The sequence below is a fragment of the Crotalus tigris genome, unplaced genomic scaffold (genome assembly GCF_016545835.1).
Source record: "Crotalus tigris isolate CLP2741 ecotype Arizona unplaced genomic scaffold, ASM1654583v1 scf7180000018599.1079084, whole genome shotgun sequence".
In the NCBI taxonomy this organism is placed as follows: domain Eukaryota; kingdom Metazoa; phylum Chordata; class Lepidosauria; order Squamata; family Viperidae; genus Crotalus; species Crotalus tigris.
In genome coordinates, this window is record NW_024097097.1 from 52,057 (window position 1) to 77,309 (window position 25,253).

At 39.7% G+C, this 25,253-nt stretch overlaps 1 protein-coding gene across 9 annotated transcripts in view; it reads left to right on the plus strand.

The window, feature by feature from the left end:
- Positions 1 to 25,253, plus strand: part of ARHGAP44 (Rho GTPase activating protein 44) — a 45,191-nt gene that overhangs the window by 12,749 nt on the left and 7,189 nt on the right. For 3 of the 9 annotated variants that reach the window (XM_039355078.1, XM_039355079.1, XM_039355076.1), the window contains 15 exons: positions 153 to 229; positions 1,670 to 1,787; positions 2,409 to 2,477; positions 2,610 to 2,691; positions 3,659 to 3,786; positions 4,027 to 4,138; positions 5,149 to 5,230; positions 5,546 to 5,626; positions 11,866 to 11,979; positions 12,312 to 12,403; positions 12,872 to 13,052; positions 16,428 to 16,445; positions 17,590 to 17,811; positions 22,013 to 22,456; positions 23,603 to 23,754. In XM_039355078.1, the coding sequence (XP_039211012.1) occupies positions 153 to 229; positions 1,670 to 1,787; positions 2,409 to 2,477; positions 2,610 to 2,691; positions 3,659 to 3,786; positions 4,027 to 4,138; positions 5,149 to 5,230; positions 5,546 to 5,626; positions 11,866 to 11,979; positions 12,312 to 12,403; positions 12,872 to 13,052; positions 16,428 to 16,445; positions 17,590 to 17,811; positions 22,013 to 22,456; positions 23,603 to 23,754 (1,972 nt within the window). The remainder of the gene's footprint in view (positions 1 to 152; positions 230 to 1,669; positions 1,788 to 2,408; positions 2,478 to 2,609; positions 2,692 to 3,658; positions 3,787 to 4,026; positions 4,139 to 5,148; positions 5,231 to 5,545; positions 5,627 to 11,865; positions 11,980 to 12,311; positions 12,404 to 12,871; positions 13,053 to 16,427; positions 16,446 to 17,589; positions 17,812 to 22,012; positions 22,457 to 23,602; positions 23,755 to 25,253) is intronic. The other 6 variants (XM_039355074.1, XM_039355080.1, XM_039355077.1 and 3 more) reach the window with 6 other exon arrangements.

A 25,253-nucleotide genomic window follows, 5' to 3' on the forward strand; every position in this document is an offset into this window, starting at 1 on the left:
CATTGGCTGTAATGCTAGACCTGCAAATTTACTATAATGTCATAAAAGTTCAGTACATAGAATTTGCAATGCAGTCTTATTCTTTATATATATATATATATATATATTCCCTATATAACCTTCTTTTTTTTCAATTAAAAAAAATACTTCAGGTAGAAATCCCAAATATTCAAAAACAGAGGAAGCACTTAGCAAAATTAGTCCTGGACATGGATTCATCCAGGACAAGGTAAGACAAAAAATTTCTCAGTTGTCTTTGTAATGCCAAGTCTTTGTTTGCTTCATGTATCTGTTTTTATTGCTGGACTAGTTTTTAAACAAGTTTCCTTAAGGCGGCTTTCAGTATTGAAAAAGAAAACCTATCCCAGATGGAGTTTTATGCTAGACTGACCTGTCTCCTATCATTTATACATCAGGATTGTACAAATGTGTACTCTCTCCATCAGCCTTCAGTATGGGTCAGCAGTGGCCATTGTGGCACAGGGGAAAATCTGTTAGTGCTGGCCTTATAATTTTAAAAAATGGGGGGAAAGCTTCTTCAAAGATTGAATTATTTGCATAGATTAAAAAGCATTCAACTCACAGTGATTCTGGACACAGAATTTTTTTACATTATAAAAAAGCTGGAACAATACAATGAAAGAACAAAGAGATATACATTCAGAAAAAGAATAAAATAAAACAGAATGTTACAGGGTCTTATTACTATCCTACCCAAGCTTGGGAAAATAATCAAGCTTTCACGGATTTCCAGAACATCCAAGTGGCGCAATATGGGCTCTACATGGGTGGGATGAAGGTAACTTGAATTAAGCATCTGTTTCCACCTAGAGAGCTAGAGTCACTAAGTGATCTCCAGTAATCAATCCCTATTCTTAGAACAGCAAAGACAGTGGAATTCTGTAATCACCATCCGGATCAACTAAATAGTGATCTATACAATTCCATTATCTATGCTATTCTAATCCCAAAAGATTTTTTTTCAAAGTTCCAAAGAAAAGAGAACAGAAGGATTTTCATTTTCCTTGCAATACTCTGTCATAGATTTTCAGTCTTTACTGTTCAGGGGAAAATTAATGTTCAGATTTGCACCGACATAGATATGATTGCTTCATTGTACTTTATTAGTCAGAACACTTGCTCTGATTAGGCCAAAAGCATCACTCTCTTTCACACCTTCTAGTTGTAGAATCCATGGCTGAGATGTTCACTGGTGTAAATAATAAAACGAAATCCTTCTAGTATTACTGTGCCCTTAGTCAAGCTAGAGAGTGACTGTGTGCCTGAAGACATACACATTGCTTTTTCTTTCTTGGCATTCCTCAAAAATCAGCTATTTTTGCCCTCTTCTGAAAGAGCTTTGATATTGTCTTCAAAAATTGAGAAATTTGAAGTCACTGAGGCACTGAGCTGACATTTCTGTGGAGGGAAAAAAAAAAAACCAACCTCAGAGGGATAAGCACTTGGAAATGTTGGCATCAGTTCATGCTAACAAAAGTGCCTTCACTCTTAAAATTAGCTTGTGCTTATGGGAGAGGGAAAAAGGGAGTGTGCTCCCTTCCATGTGACATGATCCTATATTGTTCTGGTAAGACAGGAAGGAACAGTACTAAGATAGGTCCAGTGTCCCACTGAGCAGCCTGCATCTTTGTTCTTCTCTCTCCTACAGATGGCAACAGTCAGCCAAGTCTTCAGGTTTGTCAAGCAACTTGCAGCCTTCGGGTGCCAAAGCGGATGCTCTCAGGGAAGAGATGGAGGAGGCAGCAAACAGAGTGGAGATTTGCAGGGTATCTCCCCTCCCTTCTTCTCCTCTTTTTTTTTTTCATTCTAGTCAACTGACTTCCAGGAGGTGGCCAGAAAGTAGCTGCAAATTCATTTTTTTTATTATACATGTAAATCTGGTATTTGGGATGGCACATAATCAATCAGGAAATGGTATCATTGTATATTTGTTGATTTGTCTCAAAGAGATTATTAAAAGGAATATCAACAAGTAAATTGCAATACAGATCCTGAAGTTGAAACTCAAATACTTTGGCCACCTAATGAGAAGGAAGGACTCACTGGAGAAGGGCCTAATGCTGGGAAAGATTGAGGGCAGTAGAAGAAGGGGACGACAGAGAATGAAATGGCTGGATGGAGTCACTGAAGCAGTAGGTGTGAACTTAAATGGACTCCAGAAGATGGTAGAGGACAGGAAGACCTGGAGGAACATTGTCCATGGGGTCGTGATGGGTCGAACATGACTTCGCAGTTAACAACAACAACAACAAAGCATTCCTCTGCTTCTTGGGACATATTTTAAACTTTCTGTAAAAATAAGGAAGCATCTAGCAACACTTCAGGTGTGGTTCTGAATTTGAGTTAGAATCAGAGCTTTTTTTTTTTTTTTTTTGTGCTTCCTGCAGGATCAGCTCTCAGCTGACATGTACAATTTTGTGGCCAAAGAGATAGACTATGCAAACTATTTTCAAACTGTAAGTACCAGAAAGCCTGGCTTTTAGCATCTTTGCCCCTCTTTGGCTTCCTTCCCCTCCTCTTTGTAATTCTGTGGTGCCTTATAGATCGTGTATTCTTACAGCCTACATCCCATTTTATTTTTCTCCCAGTTAATAAAAGTGCAAGCAGAATACCACAGAAAGTCATTAGCACTTTTGCAGAATGTGTTGCCTCAAATCAAAGCACAGCAGGGTAAGTATGGTGCTTCTCAGGTTACTGTTGCTGTGAGACACATTGTGGATTATTTGTTCAGGCAACGTGATGCCTGTCTTTCTTCTCAGGATGATTCAGTTCTCTGTTAGGCATAAAATCCATAAACTTCCACTCTGCTATTGTTGGCTTATTTACCAAGTTAAATAGTGAATAATAATCACATCCAGTTAATAACACCATGCTGTCAGAATACCCCAATATGATATATTACCACTTGAGACTGATTACCACCACCTTCTTCTAAAATGCAAGGACTCAGCGGGATTTACAGATAGTCTTAAGTCTAACGACCATGGACCACTAAGCAACACAGACATTAAGGGAGACATCACATGACTGTGACAGACTTTCAATCACACTTTTGCTGTGATTGTTAAGTGAATTACCATTGGTCATTAAGCAAGACATCACATAACCACAATCTGTGATGTGATTGCCAGTTTTTCCATTGACTTGTTTGTCCAAAACTGCCAATCACATGACATTGGGATAAGTAAACATCCACTGGTTGTGAAGTGCCCAAATGGCAATCATGTGACACAAGGATGTTACAATGGCCATAAATGACAGGGCAAACCACTAGTATTTAAAATGAGAGCAAACCCTTCTAGCCGTGCTGATTTTACTTAGTTTGGTAATGAAACATCTGCAAGAAAACAACCAAGCTCAGAGAGCATCAAAGACTCCACAATGTAAATATGTATAAATATATAAATAAATTCTGAGGAGCCTGAATCTAGACCTAAATAGGCCTGCAGAAAAATTTCACTTCCTCTTCATCTACCACATAAATGAAACACAAAGAATAGTGACGGATTTTCTCATCCTTCTGTATGCCGCTGTTAGGAGCTACGGAGGAAGGAAGGGTGACTTGAGTAGCTCAAGTGTAGTCAACCTGTTCTGTTTTGATTATATCTTTTTTTTTTTTTTGAACTGCCTTTTACAGAAGCTTGGATTGAAAAGCCCTCCTTTGGGAAGCCCTTAGAGGAACATCTCGCTGTCAGTGACCGGGAGATTGCCTTCCCTATTGAGGCCTGTGTCACTATGCTTCTTGAATGTGGCATGCAGGAGGAGGTCTGTACAGATTGCTTGCTTGCTTTTTTTGAGGTTCAATTTTATAGCTAGAGATTCTGTAAGCCGCCTAGAATCCACTGGGCTTTGAGTGGTAGATCAGTTGCATAAACAAACAAAACATCTGGGTAGGGGTTAGAGAAAGCATTCATTCTCTTGTTTTCAAAGAACCCGTACTATATGGCCCCAAGTGTATGTCATGGCACCTCATCAGATTTTATTTTGCTTCTCTTTGGTTTGCAGGGTCTGTTCCGAGTGGCCCCCTCTGCTTCCAAATTAAAGAAGCTTAAGGCAGCGTTAGACTGCTGTGTTGTGGATGTTCAGGAATATTCAGCAGACCCCCATGCCATTGCAGGTAGGGTATCACTCTTTAGCCTATCAGATGGTCTTCATAATGAATGACAAGAATTTGGACCATGGAAGGCACTTCCAGTGGGAAATGCAAACCAAGGACAAATGCTGATGGCCAGTTTATGATACGGAGAAGTGGCTGACTTGTTCAATGTATGCTAATTTCAACAATTCCAAGACAGATTTTGAACTACTTACTTTATGGTAGCTCTTGCTCTGTCCTATCTACCCATACATTCCATTGTTACAGAACAAACTTCTTATTTTTTTATATACCTGCATTCTTGTGGGGTATGTCAGTATTTGCTAGTTATAATATTAGAGCAGAATATTACAGTGGTCCTCAACTTAATAACCACAATTGAGATCAAAATGTTGGTTGCTAAGCAAGTTGGTTGGTAAGTGAGTTGTGGCTGATTTTACAACTGTATTTTGGCATAGTTGTTAAGCAAAACACTGCATGGTTAAGTAAATCATCCAGTCAAACGAATCCAACTTCCCCATTAACTTTGCTTGTCAGAAGCCGGCTGGGAAGATCACAAATGGAATCACATGCTGCAACCATTGTAAATTCGTGCTGGTTGTCAAACACTCAAACTTTGATCATGTGACTGGGAATGCTGCAATGGTCATAAGTGCAAGAACTGGTTGTAAGTCACTTTCGGTGGCATTGTAATGGTGACTAAACAAATGGTTGTAAGTCGATGATTACTTGTATCTATTCTCATAATCCATCCAAAAATGTATTTCTATTGAAAATGATGTGATTGATTCAAAGACTTTAAAACATTTTCCCTCTTTTGAATTCTATTTATTTAATGGTATGCTCTTAAGCCTGGAAATAGCAACAGCACTTAGATTTATATACCACTCCGTAGTACATCGATCTCTGAGCAATTTATAAAATTTTACTCTTGTCTGCCAGTATAGCACAAGGCCAAAGGAAGGATAGGAAAAAGATAAGACATTTGAAACAAGAAAAAGTTCTTTCTGTGTTTTTGTGTATCTTCACAGGGGCACTGAAGTCCTATCTTCGAGAGTTGCCAGAACCACTCATGACCTTTGAACTTTATGAAGAATGGATCCAAGCCTCTAAGTGAGTTCCTGAAACAATTTTTCATAAAGTCAGGTTTCTCTGCTTTCCAAAATTTTGCCTCTTGCTGTCAAATTAAAATATAAATAAAATGGCAACCCTGCAGAGTTTTATTTGGGAATAAACTCTATTGATCATTGTGAAAGACAGATGAAGGGGAAACAACCTGAAATTCTACTTTTTTTGTTTTATCAGAATGACTCTGATGTATTTTGTTTGTTATTTTACTATTTATTATGCAGTTTTATTTATTAGATTTATTTGCTACCCTCTCAACTAGCTTGCTATTGAATTAATCTCAGTTATTCTTTCTTTTAGCATTCAGGACCAAGACAAGAGATTGCAAGCACTATGGAATGCCCTTGAGAAATTGCCTAAGGCCAGCTACAATAATCTAAGGCAGGTGTATACAATCTGAAGAATATGGTTTTGTGTTGATTGTACTAGTCATGGAGGTAAATACCCCAAAAGACAATCCCTTTACAATATGATACTGGACTAGAGTCAAAGAAAGAACACTGAAGAGGTCAACATAACCAATTCAGAAGTTTGCAGAACTTTATTATATCTGCTATCCTTATTTATTTATTTATTCATTCATTCATTCCACACACTTCCCATTTTATTAGCATCTTAGCAGAATTACTTTTTCCAGACCAGAAAAGAAATCAAACATTGCTCAAAAACCAATATACAAGAATATACGAATATATCTACTAAACTTTTTAACCTATTCAACTTCTCAGAGAGAAGCTTGCAATGGTTGTGAAAGTTGCTGTGTCTCAAGTCTCTTTTCTGTATTCTTTTCACTTGTATTCTATTCATTTGTTTGACAGGCCTTGTGATTTAACAGCTTGGTTAACGTTTATTTCTACGCGTATTTAAATATTGCCCTACTTTTAAGGGCTCAGCACTTCATAATATGAAATCATAAAAACTAAACAAATACCATAGAGTGGATTCTAAGAAAAGTTCTAGTGGCAGCCCAGGTCCTACCAAAAGCTTGGTGAAACAAGGTGACTTTAACAGCCTTTGGAAAGGCAAGGTGTTCCATAACATGAGGAGTGACATCATGAAAGTGGCAAAAATTATGGTCAATGCATTCTTTTTGAATCGTACACAAATACTAAAGGTGCACAACATATCATTCCTTGTACTAAATGACATCTATATGTCAATTGGCACCCACAAGTAGCTGTATTCATTTGTCATTGTTAGATTTCTTCATTGTGATCTGTGATTCACACCCAGGATTATATGCCTATGCCAAATCCCATTTTGAATCTTGTAGATTTTGCAGAATGGTTTGGTAGGAACCTTATTGCCCACATGTGTCTTCCACTGAATCCGTCAGTCTTGTTTTCAGCTATCACACAATTAGCACATCCAGCCTGGAACTGATCATCCTTCTGTTTTATCAGTGTTCTTTTTTCTTAGTTTCTTTAATCATCTCAACTTTTCACATTCTTTAGAGCTGTTCATCAGGACACCTCATTCTTGCTCTGCAGATGTTCGGCCATATGGCTATAAGAGACTGTTCTGCAAATGCCAGCAAACTTTCCTTCTTAGGCATGCATTAAGTGTATTTTTGATCACCTAAACTTATTCACTAGACACCTGTAAGCAACACAGTGTTTTTACTAAATGGACGCGCACACAATTCTTTTTTTTTTTATGAGTCACATTAAGACCAGCAAACTCCAAAAGTATTATAGTTTTTTCCACCACACCATATATTTTTCATGGTGGTTCCTTCATCTTTTCAAGTGATCAGTTGATTGAATGGACAATGGATTCAGTTAAATTTTCTAAGGCCACCAGGATGTTCAGCTCAATAGTCACATTGAGGAAGTCTCCCATGAACGATTCAAGATATAGTCAAGGACAATTATATGCATTGTTTTCTACTCCATCCTCTTCTCACATTCTGCCAATTAATCATGTATTTAGGTAATCATGTAACAGACATCATTTGCAAACATCCTTAAGACTCTTCACTCTTCCAAAATGCTTCTTTGAAGCAAATTTCCAGCCTAATATAGCCCTTGACCTAATATTGCATTTGTTCTCTTAATCAAATAAATCCAGATTTTCTGGAGGACTCAGATTTTGTCCAATATCACTAAACCTTGGAATCCACTTCAACCATCCCATTGTGTTTGTCTCTCTGAATTTGATCATTATATATTTTCAGTTTAAAATCTCCTTCAACATTACTCAGGTTGGAGACCATTTCTCTAGCTCTCCTTCAAAATGTCTCCAATTATACAATGAATGGTTAGGCTGCACATTCTCTTGATTTTGAGATTCAACCATTTTTTTTCAAAAGGTAATGGACCAATATACCAAGATGCTATTATTTCATCAATTTCATCAATTCCAATACTAGCTTTTATTTTTGAAAGAAGATATCCCTATTTCTATGATGGTTCCCAGAGGATAAGAAGCATCATTCATTTTTTCTTCAAACAGAAGACGAATATCTTATTAAGCAGAATACTAGGTAAACCCTTCATGACTTCCCAATTTCCAATAATTGATATAATCAGTTATTCAATTTTATTTTATATTTATTTTATTTTTTCATCTTCATTTTATTTACTCAGTTAACATACTGTGGATTGGAGGTACCTAAACTTCAAAACTCAATATTGAGTCTAAATGATATAAGAAGCAAAATCAGGAACAAAGTAATTGACAAGCATAAGAACAACAGTATTACAAAGGCCAACTATAGAAATTGCAGGAGAAACATAACACTTGAAAAAACAACTCACAAGCCACTGAATTTTTGAATATAGAATCCCCTTTGTCCCTTGTACCCATAGTTAATAAAAGTTATATCTTATTAGATTGGTAAACTGATAAGTTACTTTCATTCAGCCTCAGCCCTTCAAAATAGTCCAGACAGGACAGCAAAATCATGAATACTATTACCTTTACTGTAAAGTTACATAAACTGTATCATGTAACTCTAAAAGCACTTTCCCTCTCCCTTGCCTTTACTTTCCAAGTAACTAGGGAGGCTCCCTTCTGCTTTCACCACCTTCATTCCTTCTTTGGACTCTCTCATATCAGACCACTTTCTAGGCTGCGGCTGTTCCTCCTATCTCCCAACATTATTCTCTCAACCCATTACATCCAATGACGTAACTATGGTAGAGAGAAGTGAAGGAGAAGAATCTGGATCTGAGTGTGAAATAACTGACGCAACCGACAACCTGCTAGGAAGTAGTGCAGATTTGTCCCTGGTTTCAAACAACTGTTTGCTTACTGCCCACACAATTATATCTATTTTCAAACTGCCATCTGATGCCAAGAGAAAGTTAGATGAATTAAAATCTTTAATAGAAAAAAAAAACTTCAAACTCTGCAGCAGTTGACAAAACAGCTAACGTGGATGGTAATACGAAAGGAAGTCCTCATATAGATACCAGGACAGGTAGTCCTCGCCTCACGGTAACAGAGCCTGGAATTTCTGTCCTGATGGTTGTAAATTGAGTTACCCTCATGACCAACCCAATTTTATGAACTTTTTTGCGGCAGTTGTTAAGTGAATATCATAATTGTTAAGCAAGTCAGTACATTTCTATGGGCACTTTTTACCAGAAATAGGGCAAAAAAGCCAGTTTCTGGGGAAAAAAAGGCATCATAAATCATAAGTCACAGAATGCTGCAACCAGCCATAAAGAGCCAGCTGCCAATCACCCGAAATGCGGTCCATGTGACCATGGGGAAGTGCTACTCTTGGAATTCCGGAACCAAGTCATAAGTATGGTCATTAAGCAAGGCCTATCCATACTACATCTCCTCTCTATGCAGCAAAGAGGCAGAATACAGACTTTAGCACCAAAGGACAAAGTGAAACATACATGAAGGTGAAACAGTTAAAACAGCTAAAAATAAACAGTTAAAAATAATAATGCTGTATGTTGCCATGATTCACATTAATAATCAGTGAAACACAAAATAGGCTATGGTGGATGTTTTTAAAGTTTAGTGAGAACTTTGATAAGTTGCCACAAGAGTATTTCAAGATAGTTGTGCATATCCTTTGCTAAGCTTTGGGAAGAATGCCAACCAGAAGCCAGAGAGAAAGATAAGGCCCTCATATGGTAACACTGCCCTACATAACAAACCTTCAGATGACTCCCCAAGACTGCAAGAAAAAAAGTGAGCCCCTCCAATACCCCAAATTGCTTTTCTAGGAAGAGCAGGGACATATAGTAGAAGATCTTGAGGACATTATATCAAGGTTACAAACAGCATTTTCAGCTGCTAATTCATTAAACATCATTTTACTTTTACATGAGGGGGATATTTTCCCTGGGCTAAATGAGCCAGTCTCGGTACCTGAACCACCATCAAGAATATTTTTAATATGTGAGATGCTCCCACTCAATAGCAGGAGGTGCTCTAATATTAACCTAGTTGTAGGAGAATCACCCTGCCGCCAGAGGCCATCACCATGGAGTCCCTGGAGAAAGAATTGTCTTCATGGCCTACCCTTCAAGAAAGCCCTAGTCCCAGCACTAAGGAGGAAAGGTAAACTTCAGTTTACGAAATTGCTCTAGCATCTCAAAATAATACACTCCTAGTAGAAACACAATCCATTCTTCACTTATTAGCATGATCCTTCCCTTGAGATACCATCTAGATCAGTGGTTCTCAACCTTTCTAATGCCGCGACTCCATAATACAGTTCCCCATGTTGTGGTGACCCCCAACCACTTATACATCACTGGGTGCCAGGGGCGTGGCTAAAGAAAAGGGGAAAAAATGGCGGACAGCCTTGTTTGGCGACCCCCGTGAAATGGTCGTTCGACCCCAAATGGGGTCCCGACCCACAGGTTGAGAACCACTGATCTAGATCCTCATTTTAATTAAATAGCTCTTGGGTAGGGCTATTTAATTGGAACAACTTGCACACTATCAGAAAATGTTAAGCTTTTTATCCAAATGTGGGGATAAACATAGGAGCCATCTGCATTAAGTTAGCAGTTTATATCTGGGCCACCTTTTGATTTGAGTTCTCTTTTTTTCGAGAAGACACAAGATAGAAGAATAATAGAAGTATCTATTTCCTCCTGGTAGATCAATGGTCAGCAACCAATTTGTTCTGCTGCAATTTGAAGAAATTTGTAGAGTTCATCTTGTATTTAATCCCACCACAATAAGAAACATTGTGAAGGCGGAAAACTGATATAATACCTATATATGTAATTGTGAGTTATTGAGAAGGACATTATTGATCCCAAACAAGCAGGCTTCCAGGTGGATAGATCAACAATTTGATCACTGCCTGGGATTATAATTCCTTGCTGAAAAGTACATCCAATAATCACATTCAAAGTTATAAGCAATGTTTGTTTACATTCAAACAGCATTTGACTCAATCTCAAGAAGCACACAAGGGCAGTTTTGAGTAACTTGATAGATGCCTCCTCCTTTTAATACATAAGCAATGTGAGAAGATGGGGTTACACTCCAGTAAATTCTATCCCTCCCTCAACATCCATGCCCTAAAATTAGCAGAAAGAAAAATTCAATTATGTAGATGATGCAGCAATAATTGAAAACTTTGACATCCTTTTGCAAAAGTGAACATCTGGTCATAAACTGAGGGTGGTGGAACATTGAACTGTTTTCCCACAATAAATGAAGACACAAATAGATACTTAATAAGTTAAGTATACAATCCAACAAGTTAATATTAGTTCTGGGAGTTGTTCTCCACAGCAATAGAAAAGTAAAAGGCTCAAATTATCCATGCTGCTCTGAAAACCCAGGGGAATGCCACTATTTGGTCCACCTTTACATTTTACAACATATGAACAGATTCTATTAGCTTTCCGTAGAGCCATAATGGGTATTCCCAAGTGCCCATCCAGGGTAATTGCCAAGTGTTGAAATTCGGATCTAGTCCAGAACACTAACAGTTTGGATCAATGTTACTTTAAATCCAAATGGGCTACTGATGGATATTGATGGATAAATACATAAATTTCTAGGAATTTCACTTTTCCTAAGGATGGCAGGTCCAGACCCATGTCAGACTTTCATCATTTCAGCTTTTAGATGGTTCTCGGTTCAGGAGAGTGACAGTTTATTTATTTTATTTTATTTATTTATTTTTGAGACTTATATACCGCTTTAAGTGCAAGCACTCTCTAAGCGGTGTACACCAGTAAGCAATGTATATATATATTTACATTGCCCCCAACAATCTGGGTCCTCATTTTACCTACCTCGGAAGGATGGAAGGCTGAGTCAACCTTGAGCCGGTGAGATTTGAACCGCTGACCTGCTGAACATAGTCAGCTAAAGTGGCCTGCAGTACTGCACTCTAACTGCTGCGCCAGTTGCTCATCTTGCAAAGCTGGCTGAGGAATTCTGGGAGTTGAAGTCCACAAGTCTTAAAGTTGCCAAGGTTGAGAACCCTGATATAGAGGAATATCTTGGCTCCTTTTTTGAAAGTGAATGCACTATTTGAGTTATCTACTCTTTTTTATCTCATGCTAAAGCATTTGGTTGATGGCATTTTAGCAAATAAAATTAACCAGACTGAGCTCATGGTTTGTACTCCAGCACCTGTATGTTTTTTCACTTAATTTTCACTTGATTTCATCTCATTGCAGGTACCTGATCAAATTCCTTGCAAACTTAACTGAGTACCAAGATGCAAACAAAATGACACCAAGCAACATAGCCATTGTGCTGGGGCCAAATCTCCTCTGGCCTCAGACAGAAGGGTAAGAGGTTGAAACTATGGCTTTGCTGTTTTAAAATGCTATGTATTATAACCTAAGCATGTGAACTCTGGGACAATATTTTATTTGCTGTCCTTTGCCGATATTGATTTTAATAGGAATACTTTGATCAGATGCTGTATCTTAATGGTTTCATATGCCTAAAAGTGTTTTTAGAAAATGGAACATGGCACAAGGCAAGGAGTTCTGTAGAAGCAGGATACAAAGCAGGCTAATTTGAAATTAGAAACAAGAGATCTTCAGGTTTTTCCAGATGCTCAAAAGAATCACTGTTCTCATGACTTTGTCTTTGTGGATCTCTTCATTCATTTCAGAAACATCACAGAGATGATGGCAACAGTCTCTCTACAGATAGTTGCAATTATTGAACCCCTTATCCAGCATGCTGATTGGTTCTTTCCTGGAGGTAGGACACTTTTCTTCCATCTACTCTTTTTGGATACCTCTATAAGCAGAGTCAAACCAGAGCTAGTAGTGCAAGTTAGATATTAGTTCTGTTGCTTGTGCAGTTCTTTCTCAATTACTACCTACTGTTCTTCCCTACTTGACTAGTACCTCTCTAACAATTAGTCAGGCCACAGTGTCTAAGGCTGTAATTTGAAAATAAGAATTGTGATACCAGCTGCTGGAGATCCAAGATAATGTGGTTTTATGCCTTTATATTTATTTTTTGAAAAATACTTTCACCTGATAAGTCCCATAAGAAATAAGAATTTGCTAGTTTGCCTAGTTTGTGGTAGTGTGTGTATGTGTGTGTGTGTGAGACTCTTTCCTACTGGGATGAGGTTCTTCTCTGAGATGGAAGCTAGTCCATGGTAGGCCTTTGTTTGCAACTTATGCAGTGCATGACTATTTTGCTGTCTCTCCAAATTAGACATTGAATTCAACTTGACTGGGAACTATGGAAGCCCTGTGCATGTGAACCACAATGCAAACTACAATTCTATGCCATCACCTGATATGGACCACGCCGACCACAAGCACTCAGATCAGACCCGACGACCACTCAGTGTGGCCACGGACAACATGATGCTTGAGTTCTACAAGAAGGATGGGTAGGGGCTCTTTTGCTTTGTTGTGAAAAGAGTATGGGGACAATCTGGGATGCAAGCTAGAAGTGTTGGCTATGTTGGCTCAGAGTCCTATTTCCTAGTTGAAACAATGGCTATGTTTTAAGGAGTATAGATGCCTCATCACCTTGTCATAACATCTCACCCTGCTCTTAAGTGCCTCTCCCATCCCCAGGCATGAGACTTATGGCCTGTTGAAAAGAAATATGCTATTTTTCCTGCCTGCCTGTCTGCCTAACTGCCTGAGTAGTCCTCTGCTAATGGTATTTGTTCTATTGGACAAGTTAGGTGAGAAAGGTTAGTTTCTGAAGTTGGCAGAAGCCAGGGCAGTGATCTATGAGGCCAAGGATTATGTGCCAGCTTTGCTTATTCTGACATATCAGAAAGTCATCCTGAGTTAGCCAACTTTTCCAGAGGAAAGTTGTGCTATCTGTGAACTATGAACTAAATTAATTATGTATCTAATCACAATCTTATCTTTTATCTCTAATCTAGCAGAGGATTAAGGGAAGTTGTGCTAGGAGATTTCCATTATTGACAGTCTATCATCATCAACTCCCTTTCTGCTGTTACCATCAAGATTAATTAGGAGTAAAAAACTAGTACAGGCATTGATGAAGAAATAAGCCTAGTCATCGTGATACTTATAAGATCCTGTTTTCACCATCCCCTTGCAGTGTGACAATTTAGCCCAGGAGACTTAATTTTTATCATGTGTTTCCTACTGGCATAAGAAATGCAAGAATAGATGTCTTTGGCCTGAGCTTCTGTGCCCTGGGTTCAGAGATTATACTATGATTTGGTTCTGCCAGTTCATGATAGCATAAACTTACTTATCATGTTTTAATCATGCTTTAATCATGTTTTAGCTTGGCATGTGAACCCACCATAGTGCTGGGGGGAGGGGGGCAGTTCTGCTGACTTATGCTATTCAGGCTTGTTAGCAGGAGTGGAAAGGTTTTCTAGCTTCCCTGTGCAGCAGCTATCCAGTTTAACCTATGGATGTTGTTGAACCTTCATTGTCTAATAATGACATGCATTTGTCACCTGTCTTATCAACACATACTGGCAGACATTTCCACATTCTAGGAGATAGGTGCCCGGCTTTTACTCTTAAAACAAAACAAATTATTACCCTTATTTGTTGCCTTAGAAGGTGGCAGCACCTGAATGACTTTGTCTGGACTCAGAAGCTAAGCAGTGGCCTTTGCTGCTACTGTTACTGCTACTACTGATAGTTAACAACTGCATTAAGTGACATCCAGCAAATGCCAAGACTATAGGCAAGGCTGAGAAATTTAAAAAAAAAATATCAGAAGGAGGTAATGACAAGCCACTTTAATCCTACTACAAGAGTAGAGCTCAGCTTGAATAAAGTAGTCATATCATATCATACCATACCAAAGTAACAAAAAACACAGGCAAAGGTGATCTTAACCTAAAAGCTCTTTGAAAAAGTTTTGAATTTTTAAAATAATTTTCTAAAACTACCATCCCACTGATATCTCTAAAATATGGAATAACAAAGAGCCCCTTCCTATATAATCTAACAGGCTGAGCTCAATCTGATAGCAGGAAGAAATCCTGTAGGTAATTGAAATTGATCTCCTAACTCTGTGGATCTCCAGAAAGACCTCTGTTTGGAGAAACTAGACTCTCTAATTTGAAGTAAATCTGTTGCTTAGCCCTCAAAATGCTTTGCCAAGTCACTAAGTAGGCCATTCAGCACAATGTTTCTTGAGCAGCCTACTAACTACCCAGGAATCCTGTTAAGTGATTCACTGAGATTGTGGAAAGTAAACCCAACATTAACCCTCTTCACTGCCATAACCTCTTACACTTAATAGCAGCTATGTCCTTCACCTAGATAGGATCACATTCACTGCCAGATTTGTGCCACCAGCGCACTAGTTATGTATTAGCTCTCATTACCATGAGAAACATTGTCAGACAGGATGCTCAGGAGTGACTCTGTGAGCAGCCTTCCACATCTTGCCATTTGAGAGCTAGACCTGAGCCTTAATAACATCTTCTGTGACTTAAGCTGATTTTGAGGAATCATCAAGAGATGAATTTGTTATCTGCATGTTACCAATTACACATTGAATAATAAAATAGTAAAGTAGCAAGCATGGATAGCTAATGTCCCACATATGAGCTCTTCCCATCATTAGCCAAAAATGTCCAGGTCAGTTTATCATCCACAAACTAATCTACCCCAAGTCTTGGACACGTTCTTTGGCCTGCAGCGGCTAAAAGAAACATCAAACTTTTATGAAAAGTGAATAGGTTTCTGTTTCCTGATATAGATTCCCTAAAGCAGAGACTTTTTAATGAAAAGTCACAAATCTGAGGGAAATCCTTTAAGAACCAGAGACAAAGTTAGGAAGAATAGATATCCTTTGAAGGACATGGCACTCTGTGCTCTCGCCTCTCCATGCCAGGCTACATGCAGATGCTGCAGGTCAAAATTTGTGACAATCAGACAAACCTCAGAGTCTTGTAAGATTGTATTGGGGGCATCTGTGAAATTTGCATTAAACAGTTGAGGATCGTCATATATTGTTCTTATTCTGCTTCTAGTTCTTGGTTGTTGTTATTTATTAAGCCAAGGTTTCAGTACATAAAACTAGTCAGGCATGGGCAGAAATATAAATATATGTTTTTATGTTTGTCATGACAGACTTCCTTGTCACAGAACTATATTCTAACCATATGGGAGAAGTATGGGAGAAATTATGTTCAAAGCATTTCCCAGATGCACCAAGGGGGATGGGAGGAGCCCAAACAAGAAGAAATAAAGAGAGTACAAATTAGCCTGGGAGAGACGATAGGCTGATTCTTAAAGCTTTCCATGTGCGCTGATAGCTTTCAGTTCCCAGTATTGTCCTGCCAAGAACAAAATCCAACTCCCTTGATCCAGAGAGAGGAACCATATAAGAATTGTGATACATTCCCATTTCATTTATGTATTCATCCATTCTGTAGTTCTTCTCGTTGCCTATCCTCATAAGACCCGGAGCAGCAAGGATACGATCCTTGCAATCTGCTTCTTTCTGCCTTTCCAGATCATCTTTTAACATTCTGATGGGGAACTGGTGGGGGAGGAGGGCTCATGGTTTTCCCAGAATCCTTCCATTTTCTCTTGTTCTTCTTTCCATTAAACACCCTGCTTCCTCTGTAGTAATACCCTGCAACTGGAGGGACTTGATTACTGGGCTTTTCTCAAGTTGTCCTCTTACCCTCACTGGCTCCCCCTCCCCTCTTCCCCCCAATAAATAGCACACACTGGTGCAGGAGGAGAGCCATTTGGGCCTTAGTTTATGTTACACTAATGTCTGTGTGTTTCTGTCCATGCAGCCTTAGGAAAATCCAAAGGTACAGTATTTTCTGGGTAGCTCTTGGACCGTTCCTTCCCCCCCCCCCCCCAGTATTTAAACCCAGCCTGTTCAGAGCACCCAGGGCCTTGGCAGGCAAAGCCCTTTTTTGCCTGACTGAGAGTCATGGCAAGGCAGCACAAAAGCCAGCTTCTCTTTCCCTGCAGTCGGAATGGAGCAAGTGTTTGGACATACAGAGCTACTTCATGTGGAGGCAAAGGCTCCATAAGGTCATAAATAGAGAGCTTTCACATTCCTGCTGCCTAGGATATGTAAAGTGGCGATGGCGACCGAATCCAGGGCCTTCACGCCTGCAGAGCATGTGTTCCAGTCACTGAGCCTTGGCCCTTCACACTTTCCTGCAATGCCATTAATTTCCACTGCAAAAGATATCTTCCTTCCTCTTTGGAATGTACAGGCAGCTGTACTAGCTGCCTATTATAAAAATAAAACTGTTTCCCCTAAATTTACTTTTTGGGGGTCAGAATTTTATTCTCAGGGTTGCGGCTTCTCTTCATTCACAGGCTCCTTGCTGTTACTCTGGAAAACCCTCTCTAGCTGTAAAACCTTGTTATCCTTAAAAGATCATTGCTTTTGAAGTTTCTCTTGCAAGTGATTTCAAGGGTTCCCCTGCATTTTTAACCTAACCAAACAATGCCCCGGGAAACAAAAAGCAAAAAAAAAAGTGGCATAACGTTTCTTGGATTAAAGAATATTTATTTACAGTACATGGCCAAACTGCCCCTTTCTCTCTAATCAAGAGATTGGGGATAGCCAAAACCAGGACGTTTTGAGGCCTCGGAAGGGAGTTTCATAGAAAGGCATGTCTTTTTAATGTTTTCTTTAACACAGAAGGACCATTTAGTGGAATTTCAAAGCAATGGGTTTCTCCCTGGCTAAATGATGTCTGCATTCCATGTTTTCCACTCATCCTGTCTATATACAGCACCGCAGGGGAAAGGGAGTCTGTTCAGGATTACAGACCTAGATGCACCCAGATGGGTTCCTCTTCTTTCTACTGCAGAGTGTGTGTGTGTGTGTGTGTGTGTGTGTGTGTGTGCGCGCGCGCACGCATGCGTATATGTGTTTTATACTTTACTGCTTTCAAGATGGTAAGGGTGTATCTCTGTGTTCCCCCCCACTAGCATGGGCGTCCGGGTGATGGACACCTCTTGGGTGGCTCGCAGAGGCCCCTCCATAGTTCGTAAGGCATCCTCCACCCCTCCTGCCATGCAGCCCCCTGCTCCGCCTTGTGAACTTGCTGCTACTCCTCAGTCACCAATTCCTGAGCAATCTCTTGACATTTCAGCTACTCCCTCCCTTACTCCAACTAGCTTCGGGTTCCCACCAGGGGTTGAGCGAGCAAGGTAAGTACTGGAAGCAACACCGATTGCTACCACTGCGTTCTGTGGTCCATGAACACATCTGCCACTCCCGTGCCTGCATTGATATTCTTTTGTTATGCTTCAGCTTTCACTTTGTATGTGAGCAGATGGGGGTGAGGGGAGGAAAGAGAGAGAGAGAGAGAATTCAGGCACAAAGTAACAATACTTTTGTGGCATGAGAGCAAAAAAACTTAATTCTCCAAAGAGACTAAATGGCAAGGGCAATTGGCACCAATCTATACTTTCTCTCTCAAATTTATGGGCAATTACAGGGAATCGACAGACCCTATTATTTCCTTCTTCTGGGGAAGAAGGAATAACCTATTGGTTAGTACATTAATATCATATAATAGTGCCCTATTCCTTTTTTTATGCTTTACTACTAATCCTTTGGGATTCCATCATGTTATTCCCTTGATCAAATAATATTTAGGTCCTCTGTTACCCTTGAACAATTCAAAGACTTTCTGTGAACTTCAATGTACTCTTTTCAGTGCAGGACAGCAGAGCAAAAGTAAACCAGATGAAATGCCATTTTAATGCTATCCTCCACTTCCTTTCTTTTTTTTAATTCTATCTCTGGATGTTAAATCAGTAGGTTAAAGTACTTGTGGTATAAGGATCAGTTTTGTAGCAAGAATGTCACGTGGAACATGTTATATTTGCCATTGCGATATATTGAGAGAGTAGAATTTTCTGTCAGAATCATGCATGTGATTCTGGACTACATTTCTGCAACAGATTAGTTCCTTACCTGAAAGTGTGGAATTAAACTTTAATGTCCTGCATGTCACTGTGGACATTAGAAACATGAGTGGGGAGCACATTGGGAAGAACACAGGCTACCTTTAGAAAAAATAGTGATGAAACACTGAAACAGGCAGCCTCAAATCACAGGAAGAATCTTGCATGAAATTTGAATTGAACTTGATAAGTAAAATTTCGGCATATAGGGGAAAGGGGACACCTTTATCATTCCATTTGATGTCCATTTTCTGTTTAATTTTTTTCCCAGTTGCCCTCAGTTTGCAGTTGCATTTTTGCAAGGCTTGTTCTTTTTAATAAGGCATCATTTCTAACACTTTAGTCCCTTTGCCCAATCTGATTAAATTCTCATGGCCATGTGCTATCCTGTTCCCCATCACTCGTTTGCTCTTACAGCATCTGCGACTTACTTTGGCCTTTTTACTAATAACAGATTCAATATACCAATTTTAATGTCTGAAGAAAATTAACCAGTTGTTCAGTCCTAGGCTGCATTAAAAGAGGGATAGAATCAAGATCACATGAAGTGTTAATAGCACTTTATAATGCCTTGATAAGACCACACTTAGAATATTGCATCCAGTTTTTGTTGCCACAATATAAAAAAGGATGTTGAGACTCTTGAAAGAGTGCAGAAAAGAGCAACAAAGATGATTAGCATACAAAGAATGGATACAGGAATTGAGTATGTCTAGTCTAATGAAAAGAAGGACTAGGGGGTGACATGATTGCAGTGTTCCAATATCTAAAGGGTTGCCACAAAGAAGAGGGAGTCAAGCTATTTTCCAAAGCACCCAAAGGCAGGACAAGAAGCAATGGATGGAAACTAATCAAGGAGAGAAGCAACCTAGAACTAAGGAGAAACTTCCTGACAGTTAGAACAATTAACCAGTGGAACAACCTGCCTCTAGAAGTGGTGAATGCTCCAACACTGGAGATTTTTAGGAAGAGATTGGACAACCACTTGTCTGAAATGGTATAGGATTTCCTGCTTGAGAAGAGGTTAAACTAGAACAGCGGTCTCCAACCTTTCCAGCTTTGTGGACTGGCAGGGAGGGACAAGGGATGATTCTGTGTGAACAGTGGGTGAGCATGCATGCGCACAGCTCCATTTGCACAAGTGGCATGCATATGCACCTGCTGCTTGCACAAATGGAGCTGAACGTGCATGCTTGTCCATCCACTACATGCAGGAAATGGAGCTGCGTGCATACACATGCTCCCCCACCACTTCTGCAGCCCAGTTCTAAACGGGCCATGGTCCGGTAGGGGACCGCAGCTCAGGTATTGGATACCCCTGGACTAGAAGATCTCCAAGGTCCCTTCCAACTCATCCTGTTATTCTGTTATTCATTAGGCATGATTTATATCCCACAGCATATTTGTTTTAATGCATGAAAATAAATGTTTTCCAACTTGGATTAATATCTCCAGTTTATCTCATATTAGTTATGGTCAGTTCCCTTTGCTTATTCTTTTTGATAGTTAGGAACTCTTTAACTGGCAAAAAAAAAAAAAATAGACAAAAAGGCCCACAGTTATCATGCTAACCAAGACAGGGAGGAACAGTTCTCTTCCTCCTGAGAGACCATTGGGACAAAGGGATCTCCACCCAGTTTTTAGGCATACAGTATTGCTGGCTTTTGACCCAATGTAATGAAACAACACTGCCCCAATAGGTCATATAACAAAATCTGTCATAGTAGATTCCCTTTTGGTTCTTCTGGAAATAGTGGGCACACCAATAAATCCCACTTAGAAGTGTGTAGGTGCACTCTTGGTGCTCTTGTGGGTCTTGGGCAGGTCAAGTGTTTTGTACCTCCAAAGTGTGAGCATTTGTAGAAACCTCATGACTTCATAATTGCAATTCCCACTAAAACTGCTCTGGGCTGCCTTGTGGGCACTTTATTTTCCAACTCTGAAATGCTAGTGTCAGCATAATCTTTGGCTGTAATTGGTACCCTTAGAATGAGTGGAGACAGCTTCAAGAGATTAAAATCAAGAAAAGGACTTTTCCTGTCTGCATTCAACAGCACTGTTGCTGACTTGCAGGGAAAGAAATTAGAGGGGTCACAGTTCCAACTTTTGACTTAATGACATGCAGCTTCATTATAATTCATTCCACACTTTCTTTGCTTCCCTGGTGCAAAGTGTCAAGTCTCCCTCACCTACATTTTGTAAATCTTACTACTTGCTTACCTTTGCATTTTAGTATGCTGGCCGCTGAAGTCTTTATGTTTTCCTCCGTAGTTTTCCTGACCTCAGTTTGTTTGTTTTGCCAATATTCTATTTCTGGTTTTAATTTCACAGTCATAATTTCACAGCATATTTTATTCTTCTGCACCACTTTCTTATGCCTTGATTGATTTGTCTGTTGGAATTTAATCAGCTGGTTCAAATCACAACCTGCCAGTTTCCAAGTAAATAAAATTTGAATTGGAGACAGATGTGCATTTCCTTGAATTTCCCCCAGGAAAAAAAAAAGCCTTCTGGGATGTATGTTAAAGTATGGATCTTTCACATCTTATACACAAAGGACAATTCCTTATAAAATGCCATCACCACCAATTTCCACTTAAGCCTTTTAGGGTGTTTTTTTTTTTTCTGTTTGCAGTACACGTTCAGGCATTTGTATATATTAGTGTATTAGGCTCCATAAAGAAATCATTTTGTTTTTCTTTCTTCTTAAGGAAGACACATTTTGTAGTTCTTTCACTACTATTGCAAAACAATAGTATTAGGCAATGTAATTTTATGGTCAATACATAGATCTTCCAGCAGGCATTCTCTCTCTCTCTCTCTCTCTCTCTCCCTCCCTCCCTCCCTCACCCTCCCCTTCCTCCTCTCCCTCCCTCCTCCTCCCCTTCCTCCTCCCCCTCCCTCTCTCCCTCTCCTTCCCTCTTTCTTTCTTTTCTTTCTTTTTTCTTTTTTCTTTCTTCATATATACCACCCAGCTCCGAAGACATTGATATATTACAGAAATACATTACAGAAACTAATATATTAATACTAAAAGAATTACTATGTCCTGGAAAGAGAGTTAAAAAGTATCTCAAATCAAATTGCCCTTCCCTTCTTCTGACAGATTAAAGCCATGCAGGGCATCTGCAAACTTAGGGTGTTTGCTCTACCCAACTGTTTAGAAACAGGTACTGCCTTGGGATCACTTGTGGCAAGGGGGAAAACTGTGCTGGCCGCCTCTTGGTTTCCAGTGCATGTCATAACATTTGCAAGCAAAGGCAAAAACCAGGGGAACATCTGGACTTTGCTAGCCCCCTTGACTCTTGGTTGCTTTTCTGCCACCCTCATGCTTTGGGGCTGTGATTGGAACTCCAGTTTAGTGCTTCCTTGTACAAATGCTCTCTGCTCTTTTTTTTTTCCTTTTTGTTTTTTGTTTTTTTGTTTTGGACCTTTGCAGCACGGATGGTGTGTCGTCTAATTGGTCGGATTCCTGTTACATCTATCCATCCCCCGAAGACGACAAGTCTCCCTTGTACCCCCACTGCTCTTCCTTCTACCCCTACCCCCCCAGGACCAGTCCATGCACTAGGCTTGAGCCTCCCTTGCCGCCATACCATTGGGCAGGGAACAACCCAACACTTCCTCCCCCTTGTTCTTCCTCCTGTTTTTCTTCCCCCTCCTTTCAGCCATTTGACATTAATTTCCTACATCTCCCTAAGCAGATTTCCCTCACAGAACTGCATGGTCCTGAGACTAACCTTTCCTTTGTCACCACAAAAACCGCTTTCACCTTATCCAAACCTAATCCTCCTGGCACTCTTCCGTATAGCTCCAGCATGTCAGTTTCTTCCCCCTGGGTCAGCTGCACCTGTGCCAGAGACAGAGGAGCCGGGCTAACTAGGTAAATAATTGTTTATTTGACACTGACAGGGCATGGTGGACTCTGGAAGGGTGACCACCACCTGCTAGCCCTTTGGGAGACCTGAGAACAGAGCTTAGAACCCCAGCTGTCCTGAAGAAAACAGAAAAGGCGTTTCTTTGGAATGCTGGCAGTCTCCTCACTGTTCAAGAGCAATATAGTTACTTTGGTCAATATACGATAAAGACCACTCATTGATACAAACTCTAAATGACAGTTCAAAAAACTGGTTTAGTGGTTTGTCTTCTTTCTCTATAGAACCTGAGAAAAGTTCTGCAAGGAGACTAGAGATCTTCCGGGAGAATTCTCATCATCTTCCCAAAATAATAGTTTCTAAGAATTTGTAGAGAAACCTCAATAGCAATCCCATTCTTTCTTTGGAGTGTGACAAAATCCTTTATCCAATGCGATTGTGAGCTGGGCCATAGGCAACAGTGCCAAAGCGACAGATTATTTGGAATTAACCTGCCCATTGCCATATGGCATATATGAGACACACCAAGCAACAAAAAGCAGTTTGGAGGTCCTTCCACTAGGTTTCCAGTTACTGGATTTTGTGTCTACCAGCCTCAGCCTCAGTCTCACTGAGGTAAATTGTTGCTCACTATTGATGCCTTGGACATTGGGGCACATTGGCTAGCCTGACCAATGAGTGGCTCATGGGCATTTTTATGTCACCTACGGTTGAAGGAATTAAGAGTGTTATATGAGGGACAGATTTGGATGATGGATATGCTCCCAAGTCCAAGACATAGAAAAAATATTTTAATTGGTAAAATACTCCTTCCTCTCCCCATCTTAAGGACAGACTGAATGCCAAAATAAGCTCAAAATAGCTTCCCTCCATTTTTGTTTTGTCTCATTGCTGTGTACAGAATGATTGAGAGGGCTGTGGCTTCATTCATGCTCTCATCATGCTTAAACTGCTTTGGAGGTGGATGTGGAAGATTGTCTGGTCCTTTAGGCATGTGTTTGGGAGTAAGACATAAATATGCTTTGCTTTGCAAATATCACTGGATTATCTTAGCAGAGAGCACCCTGGGACTCTGCCAGGAGGAGTAAGGGATCTGAGATGTGTGCACAGAGACTCATAATTTACTACTTCTTCATCTTTTATTTTGTTTTTAGCACTCTGAAAACTAAGGAACTCTCTCTAGTGTCTGGGCAGAAAGGGAGCCCGGCTTGCAGCCACACAACACCAGGTGGTGGGACTGCACAACAGCCTCCAGGTCCTACACTGCAGCTATCCACAGAACAAAGCCCACACACACTGAGGAAAGGTATGCATTTTATATTTGAGATCAAATTTATCTGGAAGATAAAGAACTACTAAAAGCAAAAGTATGCTCCATTATCCACCAATATCTGACATACTTTTTCAAGAGCTTCACTGTTACTCTGCCAAGTACTAATCTGTGTGCTTCTTGACAGGTGCCCAATTCCTGTATGGCCAACTATAAACTTTGAGTGATATGCCAAGAGATGCATGTCCCAAATAGGAAGGGAGTAGAGTGAAAACTAAATTTGATTAAATGTGATTACCTTGCAATTTAATGAATTAAATAGTATTAATATAATTGTCTCAAATATTAATCCTTTAGTGTCAATTTTAGTGGTGGATTTGGGAAGCTTCAAGTTGTCCATATGGGTACTATGCTCCCTCACATATGGGTACTATGGGTACTATTTTCCCTCACATATGGAGGCTACTAAATTCAAGAGATCTTGGAAGTAGAATTTGATTTAAGTATAAAAGACCTCAGTCCTATTTTTTTCAGTCTCTGTTTCTCTTCATTAGTTTCGAGGTATCTGGTGCATAGGTCAGAGCAGAAGCCAAGTGCAAGGGAATAATCAAACAGTTTGCAAAATGCTCCATTTTTTAAAAGGTCCTTTAAAAATCAGCATTTTAGATTTATCCTTTTTTTAACTCATGTTGTTGAAATAAGATCAGGAATTTGGTTAACTCATATTTTGATAGTAACTAAAAATAATAATTAGTTCTCTTGAACATCCAGTAGGTGGAAGATTGTGAAGAGGGGATTCTTCTTCCCAAACAAAGAAACGATGTATTCCATGGAAATTAATAACAAAGAGTTTTAACTAGCATTCATAGTTACATTTATGTATAATATTCAACATGCTTTCTGGTTATTATCAAATTTCCAAAAATCCCTATACCAGCAAAGGAACTGGTTAAAACAAGAAGGCAGCAAACAAATTGCAAAGCATGTAGTAGCTAGAATTTGGGGTTACATGATTAGGAGGGAGGCTGTAAAGAATAACCTAGGTCCAGGAAACTATTCTCATCAAACTATTCTCCAAAGCACCAGAGGGCAGGGCAAGAAACAATGGTTGGAAACTCACCAAAGAGAGAAGCAACCTGGAATTAAGGAGAAACTTCCTAACAGGACAATTAACCAGTGAAACAGTTTGCCTTCAGAAATCATGGGCGCTCCATCACTGGAGGTTTTTAAGAAGAGACTAGACAGTCACTTGTCTGAAATGGTATAGGTTCTCCTGCTTGAGCAGGGGGCTGGACTAGAAGACCTCCAAGGTCCCTTCCAACTCTATTCTATTCTAGGATACCTCCTTTGAAATATGTGGTTCTACTGGCCCATCAACATCAGGATTTTTTCGTGGATAAACCATTAGGGCCATTTTACATTAGTCTTGTTTCAAATTCATCTGCTAACTATGATTAGGACTTGTCCGCTGTATTCAGAAACCGATAGTAAGAAGCTCAGCTGAGTTCCAATGAACAGTGATCCTCATTTCTCTC